At 45.9% G+C, this 15068-nt stretch overlaps 1 protein-coding gene across 5 annotated transcripts in view; it reads right to left on the bottom strand.

Annotated features, from left to right (window-relative positions):
- Positions 1-15068, bottom strand: part of DDX11 (DEAD/H-box helicase 11) — a 249208-nt gene that overhangs the window by 153789 nt on the left and 80351 nt on the right. For all 5 annotated transcript variants that reach the window (XM_033952044.1, XM_033952040.1, XM_033952045.1 and 2 more), the window contains one exon: positions 13855-14007. In XM_033952044.1, coding sequence (XP_033807935.1) covers positions 13855-14007 — 153 coding nt within the window. The remainder of the gene's footprint in view (positions 1-13854; positions 14008-15068) is intronic.

Here is a 15068-nt window from a genome sequence, read left to right as displayed (position 1 = left end):
GTTTTGGACTCATTCAATTTCATTTGTACAGAATGTGCCCAGGATTGAAGGTTCATTATACAAGCGGATATGTTCTCAGCAAGGTTAGTGAGGTTCGAGTCGGTCTCAAGGACGATGAGGATATCGTCAGCATAGGTGTAGAGAGTTTCCAGGGGGGATAGATGAAGGAGTTTCAAAGAGGACTTGTAAATATTGAAAAGGATAGGAGAGAGGGGTGAGCCTTGCGGGACTCCACATATCGGCTTCCAGGGAGGGGATGAGGTACCATTTATGTTAACGGTGTAGGAGCGCAAGTGTAGGAATTTCGAGAACCAGTCTAGGACTGTGGAACTTATGCCTATTTCAGAGAGTTGGAAGATTAGGATATCATGATGGACGACGTCGAAAGCTGCGTGCTCAATACTCTGGTGCAGCCATGGCCTCAGGAGATTCTACTGTGTGTCTTTCCTCCTTGGCTGATGTTTGGCCAGGTCATTTGATGGATTGCAGTAGATCTGGGCTGCGTCATTCTGGGAGCTCTAGATTGGCCTCGCAGACCATGGTAAGCAGATATGATGCATCTGTGCAGGGGATGCAGCCTTTGGCTGACCTCCTCACACAAGATTCGGTAGCCATGGTGAATCCGGGTCACTTTGCACTTACGGAATGATTCTTGAGCATGCAGTATTAGAGCTCAAAGAATATTCTGCTTTGGTTGTTGATACTCTTCTCAAGTCTAAGAAGTCATCCATTGTTTTGGCTTATGCTAAAGCTTGGACGGCCTTCAAACACTGGTGCGCCCAGGACCAGGTGGACCCTTATTCAGCTCCGATCTCACTGATTCTCGCCTTTCTTCAGGCTGGTCTGGATAAAGGCTTCTCGTCTGGTCCAGATGACTGAGCTCTCTTGTTTTAGATCCCAGGAGCATCGGTACTCGTTGGTGTCTTATCCTGTTGCTGCTAGATTTCTGAAGGGGGTTCTTTGTGTCAGACCACCGGTTAAGCAACATTTCCCTTCCCGAGACCTTAACCTGGTGCTGTCTAGCCTTACCAAGGCTCCTTTCTGAAACCCTTCGAGATGCTCAAAACTGTTTTTTCGGTTGCCATTTCTTAGGCAGCTAAAATTTAATGCATTTGGGCTGCAAAAACCTGAGGGAACGGTACAGTTTAGAGGGTGAAGAACTTATATGCATGACAAAAGAGTGGGACTTGGGTGTGATCATATGTGATGATCTTAAGGTGGCCAAACAGGTTGAAAAGGTGACGGCGAAAGCTAGAAAAATGCTAGGGTGCACAGGGAGAGGTATGGCCAGTAGGAAAAAGGAGGTATTGATGCTCCTGTATAAGACTTTGGTGAGACCTATTTAGAATATTTTGTACAATTTTGGAGGCTGCACCTTCAAAAAAAAAGGATGGAGTTGCTCCAGAGGAAGGCTACTAAGATGGTGTGTGGTCTTCATCATAAGGCGTATGGGGACAGACTTAAAGATCTCAATCGGTATACTTTGGAGGAAAGGCGGGAGAGGGGAAATATGATAGAGATGTTTAAATACCTACGAGATATAAGTGTACATGTGTTGAGTCTCTTTCACTTGAAAGGAAGCTCTGAAATGAGAGGGCATAAGATAAAGTTAAGAGGTGATAGGCTCAGGAGTAATCTAAGGAAATACTTTTTTTTTACAGAAAGGGTGGTAGATGCGTGGAACAGTATCCTAGAAGAGGTGGTGGAGATGGAGACTTTGTCTGAATTCAAGAAGGCCTGGAATAGGCACATGGGGTTTCTTGGAGATGATGGTTACTGAAGATGGGCAGACTGGATGTGCCATTTGGCCTTTATCTGCCATCATGTTTCTATGTTTCTATTTCTATCTGTCTTGCAGAGAACCATTCCTCCTCAAGGGAGTTCCTCCAGATATATGCTATTTAAATGGTTAACTAATTAAACTACTGAAACTTAATGAAATGACTTGTTAGTGTTTTCTTTTTAAAGTTGATTCTGGTTCTCAATAAAAATCATTCAACTATATAAAAAAGGTTATAAATAACAAATGGTCTATAAAATCAACCAGAAAGTACTAAGAACCAAGGGTTAAAGAACAACCACCTCTGGCTATACAGAGCGGGGGCGGAGGGGAAGAAATGCTAAAGGGGATTACTGAGTTACTTATAAAACAGTGATTCTTTTGTCTGCCAAAGTATGTATTACCAAAACTACATGACTTTGTTAATTTTGCTTTTGGTATCAGACCAATGGTCCACCAAGCCCAGTAGCCCGTTCTCACGGTGGCCAATCCAAGGAGTAGCAACATTCCATGCTACCGATCCAATAAGTGGATGGTTGAATTTATGAGTCCTTTGTGAGTGTAAATGAACAAATATTGTCAAGTGCACAAATGTACACTTTCTGCTAAAGAAAGATCACTGCAACTAAGTTCTATTCTGTTATGGCAGATATAAGTGGCATATTGGTGGGACATGGATGGAACTCCCATTTATACACTAACTTACAGAATACTGCCAGTTGTGTGTGTCCCTGCTGCATTTCAATGACAATTATGCCAGCTCTATGGCTGGTATAACTGTGGGGGGTGTACATGTAAGGCATGCTAGTACTGGGTAACACTTGTATTTTGTAACAAAATCCAGGTGCCCAGATTCTGTTATAGAATAAGCATTTATCACGTAGCATCAAGGCACCTGACTCTAAGTAGGTGGATAGTGCTGGGATTCAGTTAGAGTAGAGCAAGAGTGAAACCACCAATAACGTGGACATCCTAAATTAAACCATTTACCTACTATATATGGACAGTCGATGGTACTTGCTGCCTATCCATTTAGCAACACAATATACATTTTATTTTTGGTCTTGATAAAGTATAGGGGCAGATATTATAACAGCCCTTGAGCTGGAATAACTGTCTACACTAATATTTGTCAACCATGTGTGTAAATTATAATATTTTATAATCTATGAGGGGCATTCAATAATTTATCTACCTCAGAAGGAAAGAAAAAAAAGTTTCCAAAACATTTTTGATTTATTTTTCAATATAGTCCCCTGATAGCTCCATACACTTCATCCTCTTTTCCTGCAATGATTTTAACCCCTTTGAAAATAATTATTCCGTTTGACCTTCAAACTGCTGTCAATGGAGAGATTTCTTCAAAACTCGAAATAGGAAAAAATCGGAGGGTGCCAGGTTAGGACTGTAGGATGGATGGTTCAGTCGCTGAAATCCACATTCTTGGATGGCAGCCTGTGATTGTTGTGACATGTTGTGACCAGGCAGACACAAGGCCTGCCAAGGTCCCAGCTAAGCTTAGGAATAAAGTAAAAGTAAAATCCCGGAAGGAAAATTTCAGGATTTTCAAGGAGGTTAGTTTGAGAAATAATGCCACTGACCACCAGGAGGAGCCAGATATATCTGAAGAAGTAGATAGTGAGTTTTGTCCAAACCACCACCAGGGGAGCTCTAGAGGCCCCTGGAGATCTGCTGACACACCTAAAACAGGGCACGCCCCTAGACTAGATAAGCCAGCACTGGCATTCAGACCAGGAAGCCGGTTAGGGCGGAAGTTTGAAAGCCTATCTTAAGGCCTTTATTTTTGCAAAACCTATTACACTCTCCTGTTCCTGGCAGACATCTTCTGTTGCCAGAGGCTTTCCTTTATTTTGTTTTGATTGTGAATTGAGGAATTCTGAATGCTGAACTTTATTGCTGATTTAATGAAATACCTGCTTTGGAGCAGGCAGAGCAAGCGCTGTATTGAACTGTGATCTCAAGGACAATTGGGAATTAATAAGCAGAAGAAGAAAGTTTGATTTTGTTTGTGAACTGTTTTGTTTTCATGCCTTTTATTGGCAGTTTTTTTTTCTTTCTTCTTTAATGATGTATGGAATCCTGACTACTGTGACAAAGATTGAGGAATTACTTACCTGCTTTATTGAATGAGTAAAATTGACTTATTTTTCCAATCTACTTCCTTGTGTGGAGACTTTATTTTTGTGTGAAAATAATTGTGAATGCTTTTGAAGGTTCAGTCCTGCAGGGTGACTCTCTGTCGGGTCACACGCTAGTGCATTGGTTGTGGCTACTTTCAGGATTGTTCCAGAGCCCTGATTAAGGCTATAATGGTGGCCACAATGTGCACCGGTGCATTGTTGTGCAGAAGCAGCATGCCTGCTGCGAGTTTTCCTCAGCTTTTCTCCTTGATTGACTCCCCAAAAAATGATCATTGTGTCGGCATAACTCTTCCAGTTACAGTTGTCTTGTGTGGCATGAACTCCAGAAGCAAAAATCCTTCATCATCTCAGAAGACAGTTGCCATGACTTTACCTGCAGATTTTTCTGTCTTAAACTTTTTGGGGGTGGAGAAAGCAATGTTACTTACCGTAACAGTTGTTATCCAGGGACAGCAGGCAGCTATTCTCACTAGTGGGTGATGTCATCCGACAGAGCCCCGATACGGACATCTTGCAAGCATGTCTTGCTTGAAGAAACTCAGAAGTTTCGAGATGCCCGCACCGCGCATGCGCCAGTGCCTTCCCGCCCGATGGTCCGGGCGTGTCTCCTCAGTTCAGGTAGCTAGCAGAGAAGCCAACCCAGGGGAGGTGGTTGGGATGTGAGAATAGCTGCCTGCTGTCCCTGGATAACAACTGTTACGGTAAGTAACATTGCTTTATCCCAGGACAAAGAGGCAGGTATTCTCACTAGTGGGTGACCTCCAAGCTAACCTCAATGGGATGGAGGGAGAGTTGGCAACTTAGGAGAACAAATTTTGTAACACAGTTTGGCCAAACTGCCCATCCCGTCTGGAGAAAGTATCCAGACAATAATGAGAGGTGAACGTATGAACAGAGGACCAAGTGGCAGCCCTACAAATCTCCTCAATCGGTGTCGATCTGAGGAAGGCTACAGAGGCTGCCATTGCTCTGACCCTATGTGCTGTGACCTTAAAGGGAAGGGGTAATCCAGCCTGGGCATAGCAGAAAGAGATACAAGCCGCCATCCAGTTGGAGATGGTGCGCTTCGATACAGGTCGTCCCAACTTGTTTGGATCAAAGGAGACGAAAAGTTGAGGAGCAGTTCTGTGTGGTTTGGTGCGATCCAAGTAGAAAGCCAAAGCACGTTTACAGTCCAGAGTGTGAAGAACTGATTCTCCAGGATGAGAATGAGGCTTTGGAAAGAACACTGGAAGCACAATGGATTGGTTGAGGTGAAATTCAGAGACCACTTTAGGCAGGAATTTCGGGTGAGTGCAGAGGACCACCTTGTCATGATGGAATACTGTGAAAGGTGGGTCCGCCACCAAGGCCTGAAGCTCACTGACCCTGCGAGCAGATGTGAGGGCCACCAGAAAAACCACTTTCCAAGTGAGAAACTTTAGTGGAGCCTTGCTCAGAGGCTCAAAAGGAGGTTTCATAAGCTGAGAAAGGAAAACATTTAGACCCCAAACCACTGGAGGCGGTTTGAGAGGAGGATTGACATGAAAAAGTCCTTTCATAAATCTGGAAACCACAGGATGAGAAGAGAGAGGTTTCCCTTGTAGAGGCTGATGGAAAGCCGCAATAGCACTCAGGTGGACTCGTATAGATATCGACTTGAGACCAGACTGAGACAGATGTAAAAGATAGTCCAAAACAGAGGATAGGGAGGCTCGCTGAGGCTCCTTAGAATTGGAAATACACCATGAAGAAAATCTAGTCCATTTTTGGGAGTAGCATTGACGAGTAGCAGGCTTCCTGGAAGCCTCCAAGACATCCCTCACCGCCCGGGAAAACTGGTGCGGGTTTACGTTGAGAGGAACCAAGCTGTCAGGTGGAGAGACTGCAGGTTGGGATGAAGCAGAGACCCCTGATGCTGAGTAAGCAGTGAAGGAAACACTGGAAGTAGGTACGGTTCCCTGCTGCTGAGTTGAAGTAGAAGGGAGAACCAAGGTTGCCTGGGCCACCGAGGAGCTATCAGAATCATGGTGGCATGTTCGGACTTCAGTTTGACTAGAGTCTTTTGAATGAGAGGGAATGGCGGAAACGCATACAGAAAGCGATTCCCCCAATCCAGCAGAAAAGCATCTGCCTCGAGGCGATGAGGAGCGTACATCCTGGAGCAAAACTGAGGCAGCTTGAAATTGTGGGGAGCCGCAAAGAGGTCTATCTGAGGCGTTCCCCACTGAGCGAAGATCTGATGAAGGGGCTTGGAGTGGAATGTCCATTCGTGAGGCTGGAGAAGACGACTCAGTTTGTCCACCAAGACATTGTCCCTCCCCTGAATGTAGACAGCTTTGAGGAAGGTGTTGTGGCGAACCGCCCAATCCCAGACTCTGAGAGCTTCCTGGCAGAGGGAGGCTGAGCCCGTGCCCCCTTGCTTGTTGACATAATACATGGCGACCTGATTGTCGGTGTGAATGAGGACCACCATGTCGTGAAGCAGATGTTGAAGAGCAATGAAGATGGCTCTGAGCTCCAGAAGATTGATTTGATGGAGTCGGTCCGCACAGGTCCAGAACCCCTGAGTACGAAGCCCATCCAGATGAGCCCCCCAGGCATAGGCCGAAGAATCGGTTGTGAGAACCTTCTGATGAGGAGGAGTGTGAAACAGCAAACCTCTGGATAGATTCGAAGAGGTCATCCACCAAAGTAGAGACTGCCGAAGAGCAAGAGTGACTATGATGTGTCGAGTCAACGGGTCTGACACTTGAGTCCATTGAGAAGCTAGGGTCCACTGAGGAATCCTGAGATGGAGCCTGGCAAAGGGTGTCACATGAACTGTAGAGGCCATGTGGCCCAGGAGGACCATCATGTGTCTCGCTGAGATGGACTGGCGAGAAGATACAGACTGGCAGAGACGAAGAAGAGCATCCATGCGCTGAGGAGGAAGGAATGCTCGAAGCTGAATGGTGTCCAGTACCGCCCCGATGAAGGGAAGGGACTGGGTTGGCTGCAGATGAGATTTGGGAAAATTGATCTCGAAGCCTAGGCTCTGCAGGAAGCAGATCGTGGTCAAGGTCGCCGAAATGACCTTTGGAGCTGACGGGGCCTTGATGAGCCAGTCGTCGAGGTATGGAAATACCTGAAGACCCCTGTTCCAGAGTGCAGCAGCCACCACCACCAGACACTTCGTGAAGACTCTGGGAGACGAGGACAGGCCGAATGGAAGCACTCGATACTGCAGATGTAGATGTCCCACCCGAAATCTGAGGAACTTGCGGGAGGCCGGATGAATGGGAATGTGAGTGTAGGCCTCCCTGAGATCCAGAGAGCATAACCAGTCGTTCTGCTCGAGGAGAGGGTAGAGAGAAGCAAGTGTCAGCATGCGAAACCTCTCCCTGACTAGGAATTTGTTAAGGGCCCTGAGGTCCAAAATGGGTCGCAGGTCACCCGTCTTCTTTGGAACAAGGAAGTACCGGGAGTAAAACCCCTGGTTCAGTTGGTCCGTCGGGACCGGCTCCACGGCACGAAGCCGGAGCAAAGCCTGTGCTTCCTGGAGAAGAAGGGCGGTCTGAGTCAAGTTGGAAGGATACTCTCTTGGAGGGTGGTCCGGAGGGACCCGATGGAAATGAAGAGAGTATCCGTCCTTGATGATAGTAAGGATCCAGAGGTCGGTTGTTATGGCCTCCCAGCGATGATAAAAATTATGGAAGCGCCCTCCGATGGGAAAAACAGGGGGAGGCAGAACGAGGTTGGTTATGCCCTCGACGAGACAGTCAAAAAGGCTGAGTGGTCTTAGGGACAGCAGGCGATTGAGACTTAGGCTGACCCTTTTGGGGAGGCTGGCGCTTCGCCGGTTGCCTCGCAGGAGGAGTTTGCCTCGGCTGATAACGCCTCTGATAAATCAACGGCGGACGAGAAGGTCGAGACTGCTGAGGCTTAGGCTTCGGCCGAAGGATAGATTGGAAGGACTTTTCGTGGTCAGACAACTTCTTCGTGACAGTCTCGATGGATTCGTCAAAAAGATCCGCCCCAGCACACTGGATGTTCGCCAGGCGGTCCTGAAGATTCGGGTCCATATCAATGGTCCGCAACCAGGACAACCGGCGCATCGCCACCGAGCAGGCCGCCGCTCGGGCGGAGAGCTCGAACGCATCATAGGCAGATTGCATTAACTGAAGCCGAAGTTGGGACAGCGAAGCAACCACTTCTTCAAACTCAAACCTAGCCTGGGATTCGATGTATGGTGTGAACTTCCGAAGCACAGGCAGAAAAAATTCCAAGTAGGCTGCAAAGTGGAAATTGTAATTCAGGACTCGAGACGCCATCATAGAATTCTGATAGATGCGTCGACCAAACTTATCCATGGTTTTGCCCTCGCGGCCCGGAGGCACTGAAGCATAGACCTGGCCAGGATGAGACCGCTTGAGCGAGGATTCGACCAGGAGGGACTGGTGAGAAAGCTGAGGACCCTCGAAGCCTTTATGATGCACCGTGCGGTATCGCGCATCCAATTTGCCAGGGACCGCAGGGATAGAGTAAGGAGACATAAGAACATAACATAAGAACATAAGAACATAAGAAGCGCCATCTCCGGATCAGACCTTCGGTCCATCAAGTCCGGCGATCCGCACACGCGGAGGCCCTGCTAGGTATACACCTGGCTTATTTTATAGCCACACTAAATACAAAAATTCCCCAGTGGAAAAACCTTTACCAAATAATATAAACCAAATACTTTCCACTTAATCTAACATGTTGATGAAAGATCAATTCTACTAACAAGAGATAGCCTCAGTAATGGAGCCTACGCGTAGCCAAAATCAATGACTGGGGTATTCAGCGTAGTTATATTTGCTCCTTATTCTCCAATCATTGGCCTTACTCTTGTGAAATTACTTTATTCAAGCGAATGAATTTACTATAAATTATTTATTTAAATAATCACTTTTTTTTCTTCTTATCTTTTTTTCAATTTTATAACTTTATAAAATTATAAAAGTTATAAAATTGAAAAAAAGATAAGAAGAAAAAAAAGTGATTATTTAAATAAATAATTTATAGTAAATTCATTCGCTTGAATAAAGTAATTTCACAAGAGTAAGGCCAATGATTGGAGAATAAGGAGCAAATATAACTACGCTGAATACCCCAGTCATTGATTTTGGCTACGCGTAGGCTCCATTACTGAGGCTATCTCTTATTTTATAGCCAACCATATCTTTATATGCCTCTCTCAAGGAGATATGCATCTAGTTTGCTTTTGAAGCCTAGGACTGTCGATTCCGCAATAATCTCCCCTGGGAGAGTATTCCAGATGTCAACCACTCTCTGTGTGAAGCAGAACTTCCTGATATTAGTCCTGAACTTGCCCCCCCTTAGCTTCATTTCATGTCCTCTTGTCCGTGTCAAATTGGACAATATAAATAGTTTTTTCTGCTCTATTTTGTCGATTCCTTTCAGTATTTTGAAGGTTTCGATCATATCCCCACGCAGTCTCCTTTTCTCAAGGGAGAACAATCCCAGTGTTTTAAGTCGATCCTCATATTCCAGTTTCTCCATACCCTTCACTAGTTTAGTTGCTCGTCTCTGCACCCTCTCCAGCAGTTTTATATCCTTCTTTAAGTAGGGAGACCAATGTTGGACGCAGTATTCCAAGTGGGGTCTGACCATTGCCCTATAAAGCGGCATTATAACTTTCTCCGATCTACTCGAGATTCCTTTCTTTATCATGCCCAACATTCTATTTGCCTTATTTGCCGCTGCCGCGCATTGTGCCGACGGCTTCAGGGTCCTATCTATCAGTACACCCAGATCCCTTTCTTGTTCACTTTTTCCCAGAGTTGCACCTGACATTCTGTACTCGTATTCCTTATTTTTACTGCCTAAATGCATTACCTTGCATTTCTCCACGTTGAACTTCATCTGCCATTTCTCCGCCCATTTTTCTAACCGACACAAATCGCTCTGGAGTTCCTCACTGTCCTCCTGCGATCTGATTGCCCGGCAGAGTTTTGTGTCGTCTGCAAACTTGATGATCTCACTGGATGTTCCGTTTTCCAGGTCATTGATATAAATATTAAAAAGGATCGGCCCAAGTACCGAGCCTTGGGGTACACCACTAGTCACTTTCTCCCAGTCGGAGAACTTCCCATTTATGCCCACTCTCTGCTTCCTGTTTTCCAGCCATTTGCCTATCCATCTTTGTATATCTCCCTCTATGCCATGGCTTTGTAGTTTCCTAAGAAGTCTTTTGTGTGGAACTTTGTCAAATGCTTTCTGGAAATCCAAGTATATTATGTCCACCGGCTTTCCACTATCAATTTGCTCGTTCACGGTCTCAAAGAATTGGAGTAAATTCGTCAAACACGATTTCCCTTTCCTGAATCCATGTTGACTGGGTTTCATCAAGTCATGTGTGTCCAAGTGCTGAACTATGCTATCCTTGATCAGTGATTCAATCATCTTGCCGGGGACAGATGTAAGACTCACAGGTCTATAGTTGCCCGGTTCTCCTCTCGATCCTTTTTTGAAAATTGGCGTGACGTTCGCTTTCCTCCAGTCGTCTGGTATCTGACCAGTTCTGATTGACAGGTTTGCAAGTTTTTGCAGTAACTCTCCGATTTCGACCTTCAATTCCTTCAAGACTCTCGGGTGAATTTCATCCGGTCCAGGGGATTTGTCACTTTTAAGTTTGTCGATCTGGTAGTATATCTGATCTAAGTTCACTTCAACTGTGGTGAGGCTGTCCTTTATTTCTCCTGTAAACAGTTTCTCCACTTCAGGTATTGTTGAGGTGTCCTCCTTCGTAAAGACAGACGCAAAGAAGGAATTTAGTTTGTCTGCGATTTGTTTATCTTCCTTGATGTACCCTTTTCTTCCCATGTCGTCCAGGGGTCCCACTGCCTCTTTTGCAGGTTTTTTCCCTTTCACGTATCTAAAGAAGGGCTTGAAGTTTTTGGCCTCCCGGGCTATTTTTTCCTCATAGTCCTGTTTTGCATCCCTCACCGCCTTGTGACATTTCTTCTGTTCATCTTTATGTTTGTTCCAGGCTTCGGTTGTCGAAGCATCGCATGAAGGTCTGGTTGAGGAGTTTGTGCAGGGGAAGCCGCAAGGACTCTGCTGGAGGACGAGGCAAGTGCATGGTATCGAGGTACTCCTTGGAATATCGAGACCCATCATCGAGAGTAATGTCCATGTCATCCGCCATCTGCCTGAGGAACGATGAAAAGGACAGTTGGTCCGCCGTTGCCGGTCTGCGAGACGGACTAGAAGAAGAAGAGGCTTCAGGCTCTAGAGAGGCCTGCGAGCAACAGGACGAGTAGAAAACCTCGGTGTCCTCGAACTCCGGGCCCGGAGGAGGAGACCCAGTCGAAGCCGCATACCCCAACCGAGGCAATTTCTTCTGAGGCGAGACGGTCGAGTGTCGAGAGGAATGCTTTGAAGAATGTCTGGATCGATGCCCCTCCCGATGCCTGGAAGGGGATCGAGCCCGTCTGTGAGAAACTGGGTCAGACGCCTCCAAGGAGCAGATTGGACTCGATGCCGTCGATCGCAGAGGCGGCGCCTCCCTCGACGACGCCCAGGTTTGATAGGGGGTTCAGAAGAACTCGTCCTGCTTCCTGCTATGCCCAGGACTGGGTGGCCCCGAAGGTGGACGCCATACTGAGTCATGGGGCGGAGTAATCGGTTCCAAGGGAGGCAGGTCACTAAACGAGGCTTTCCTCGAGGGGATGGGCTCCAAGGGAGGCATATCACTAAGGGAGGCCCTCCTCGAGGGAATCGGTTCCAAAGGAGGTACAGCGCTAACGGAGGACCTCCTCGAGGACCCGGACACCGCTCGCCGCTCCTCCTCGCCAAGCAACGAGGTCGTGCGGCGAGGAGGAGGAGGAGGAGGGGGCGGTCCGCCCCTCGAAGCCGAAGCTGGAAGGTCACCCTGGATGGTGGCAATCAGCCGAGGCCCCATGGTCTGCATGAGCTCCACGAACTGAGCCTCCAGGATGGACCGCAACGAAGCCGATATGGAGGGATCCGCACCAAAAGGGGGCCCTTCCGCACGGTCTCCGCACTCCTTGGGTGCTGCGTGCTTCTGCTTGCCAGTCTTTGGCACCTTGAGCACCACTGGTGGAACAGTCGGGGTCGATACCTGCTCCGAGGAGACGGATGAAGGCACCGGCGCTGAAGTCGGGGCCGAAACCGGTGTGAACGATGCCGGCTTCAGGAGGCCCGAAGCAGCCGGGGAGGCAGAGGGCTTCGCCGAAGGAGACGAAGCACCCGTCGATGTCGATGTCGAAGCTGCAGGATCCGATGAAGCTTCCATCTTGAACATGGACTCCCACAGCAGACAGCGACGCTTAAACGCTCTCGCCGTCAGAGTGGAGCAAGGCTGGCACGATTTCGGGAAGTGATCCGGTCCCAGACACTGTAAGCAGCGTCGATGAGGGACCGTGAGCTAAATCGCGCGCTGGCACTTGCTACACTTTTTAAAACCGGTAATCGGCCGGGACATAGGCCGGAAAAGCTCCGCCGCAAGGTCGAAGGCGCGGGGCCTCAGCCACGCGGCCGACCCGATATCGGAAGGAAAAATTTGTTTGGTTTTTTTATTTTTTTAAAAAAAAGAAATCAAAGAAAGAAATAAATGCACAGGAGAGCCAAAAGAACTCAACCCGCGGCAAAAAAGAAGGCAAAAAAGAGATTCAATGGGCGCAAATTGAAGATAGACTTCTCAGCTCCGCGGAAGAAAAAGAACTGAGGAGACACGCCCGGACCATCGGGCGGGAAGGCACTGGCGCATGCGTGGTGCGGGCATCTCGAAACTTCTGAGTTTCTTCAAGCAAGACATGCTTGCAAGATGTCCGTATCGGGGCTCTGTCGGATGACATCACCCACTAGTGAGAATACCTGCCTGCTTGTCCTGGGATAATAACTTATGCGTCCACCGCATTGACTCCATTTTGTACTCAGGATCTCTGTGATAAACCTAATCGTCATCTACAGTCACCAAACGATGAAAAAAAAATTCACTTGGTCTTCACGGAGCATCTCCAAGTTCTCCTGAAAGCACTGCAGTCTCGTGGCCTTCTGACATGGCATCAGCATTCTTGGAACCCATCTTGCATTCACCTTGGACATGCTCAACTTTTCATGAATTATTTTCCAAACTACCTGCCAAGATGCCCATTTCTTCAGCTATTCAGGAAACCTTAATTCGTCTGACTGACAAATTTAAATCCTCATCTTTCTTGCACATTTCTGTGGAAGTTGCTTCCACAGGCCATGCAGTGTGAGGGTCATCATCAATGGACTCTCTACTCCACTTAAACTTCTTGCTCCAAAATTTTACTTTGAAGGATGATGGAGAAGACTCACCATAAACTGCAGTCATGCGTTCATGGAGCTCTCTTTGTTTTTTTCCCTTCTTTTGTGAGAAATTTTAATTACTGAACGGTGCTCCAAATCTAGCAGATTCTTACTTGATTCAAATGAGGACTCTACTGAAATTCTGTATCTTAGAATGTTAGACTCACACTGAGCCGCAACTGTGTACGAGTAACCTTGAGACATGTCACAACATGCACAGACTTGTTTCAACATGCTTGCTACTTTCTTTCATACTCAGGTAGATAAATTATTGTATGCCCCTCGTATGTGCATTTGTGAATCAGTGTAGGTCATCCATGCTCCTACCAAACTACAGCTTTCTACACATTCATCAAAGTACACATCATTATTTTCAAAGCACGTACTTTTGCACCATCCAATACCTTATAAGAGGTCATTTATATGCATATGTGGCCACATCTGCAAGCAAATAACTAAATTACCCCCCAAAAAGGCACATGGCTAATGTTTAAAAAATATGAATTTACTGTAAATGCTGAAAACTGACCTGCACATTCTTAGTGAGTATAAAGCAGTAACATATATTAAGAACAAACTCAAACATACCTGAGAGCCACTAACTTCAGAGCTGTAGATGCAGGTGATTGTGTCAATCAGGTTATGGGCCTCATCAATAATCACCACCTGATCCTTCAGTTTGATCCCAGAAGCCTTCCTAGTGGAGCCATGCAGCAGCATCTGATACGGCAATACGACCAACTGCAAAAGGAACCCTGGCTGTAAGCATAGACCTTTACATTGCTTAAACCTCTTCCTCGCAAAAAGACCAGTGGCCTGCATCTACCTTGGACAGTTTTAATAAAGGGCCCACATATTATAGATATTTGGATTTAGCTCATACTTTTTCAGTAGTAGTTCAATACAAGCTGCATTGGGTAAAGTAGGATTTCGCTCTGTCTCCAGAGAGTTTAAATTATACCTAAGGCAATGAAGGGTTAAATGACATACCTAAGATTACAAGGAGCAGCAGTGGAATTTGAACCCTGGCTTCCCTGATTCTGCACCAGCTATGACGTGCCCATTCTATCAGAGCAGGGTTAAGAAGATAATGCTGTACCTTTTATTGGTGTAAAAGGGTATGTGTGCAGTATTCATTTTAGTCTATTAATTTTAAATTGGTTAATAACTTAATGAAACAATTTAAGGAAGTGGATACAATATTAATGACAGATGGGAGTCAGATTTTATATATTTTGGTTCTCATTGAATGCATTCAGTATTTCTTTTAACAGTTCAGAGACCTGAGAGATTATGTTACTGTTCTATTATTTACCCCAAAAGCAATAGGGCAAATAATCCAAAAGATCCAAGGCAATTGCAACAAATAGCAGATCAGCCAGAAAGATGCATTTCCAAAAACTTGAATGGAACCTAAAAAGGATTTTTTTAAAAACACACAAAATGACCTGAAAAAAACATGTCTAAAAAGTGAATAAAAACAACATAGCATAGAAGATAATGGTCTGGGGAGCTGGAATCACTAATTAGTTACTTTAAAAAGGCCAAAAATGAGCATAACTAAGAAAAAAAATCCCTGCAGTTTAACTTTTGCAATTTGATGACATTATCACATTTTTCTAGCGTTTCAGACATAGCAGTGAGAAATAAATGCAACCTATAAATTAAAGAATAAGAATGATAAAATTTAAAGACCATTATATTTTATTTATTTTTAGTATTTATATACCACTTATAGCCTAAGTGGTTTACATTCAGGTACTCAGCATTTTCCCCTATTTGTCCTGGTAGGCTCACACTCT

This window comes from Geotrypetes seraphini, chromosome 7 (genome assembly GCF_902459505.1).
Source record: "Geotrypetes seraphini chromosome 7, aGeoSer1.1, whole genome shotgun sequence".
Lineage (NCBI taxonomy): Eukaryota > Metazoa > Chordata > Amphibia > Gymnophiona > Dermophiidae > Geotrypetes > Geotrypetes seraphini.
This window is presented reverse-complemented; position numbering and strand designations above follow the sequence as displayed.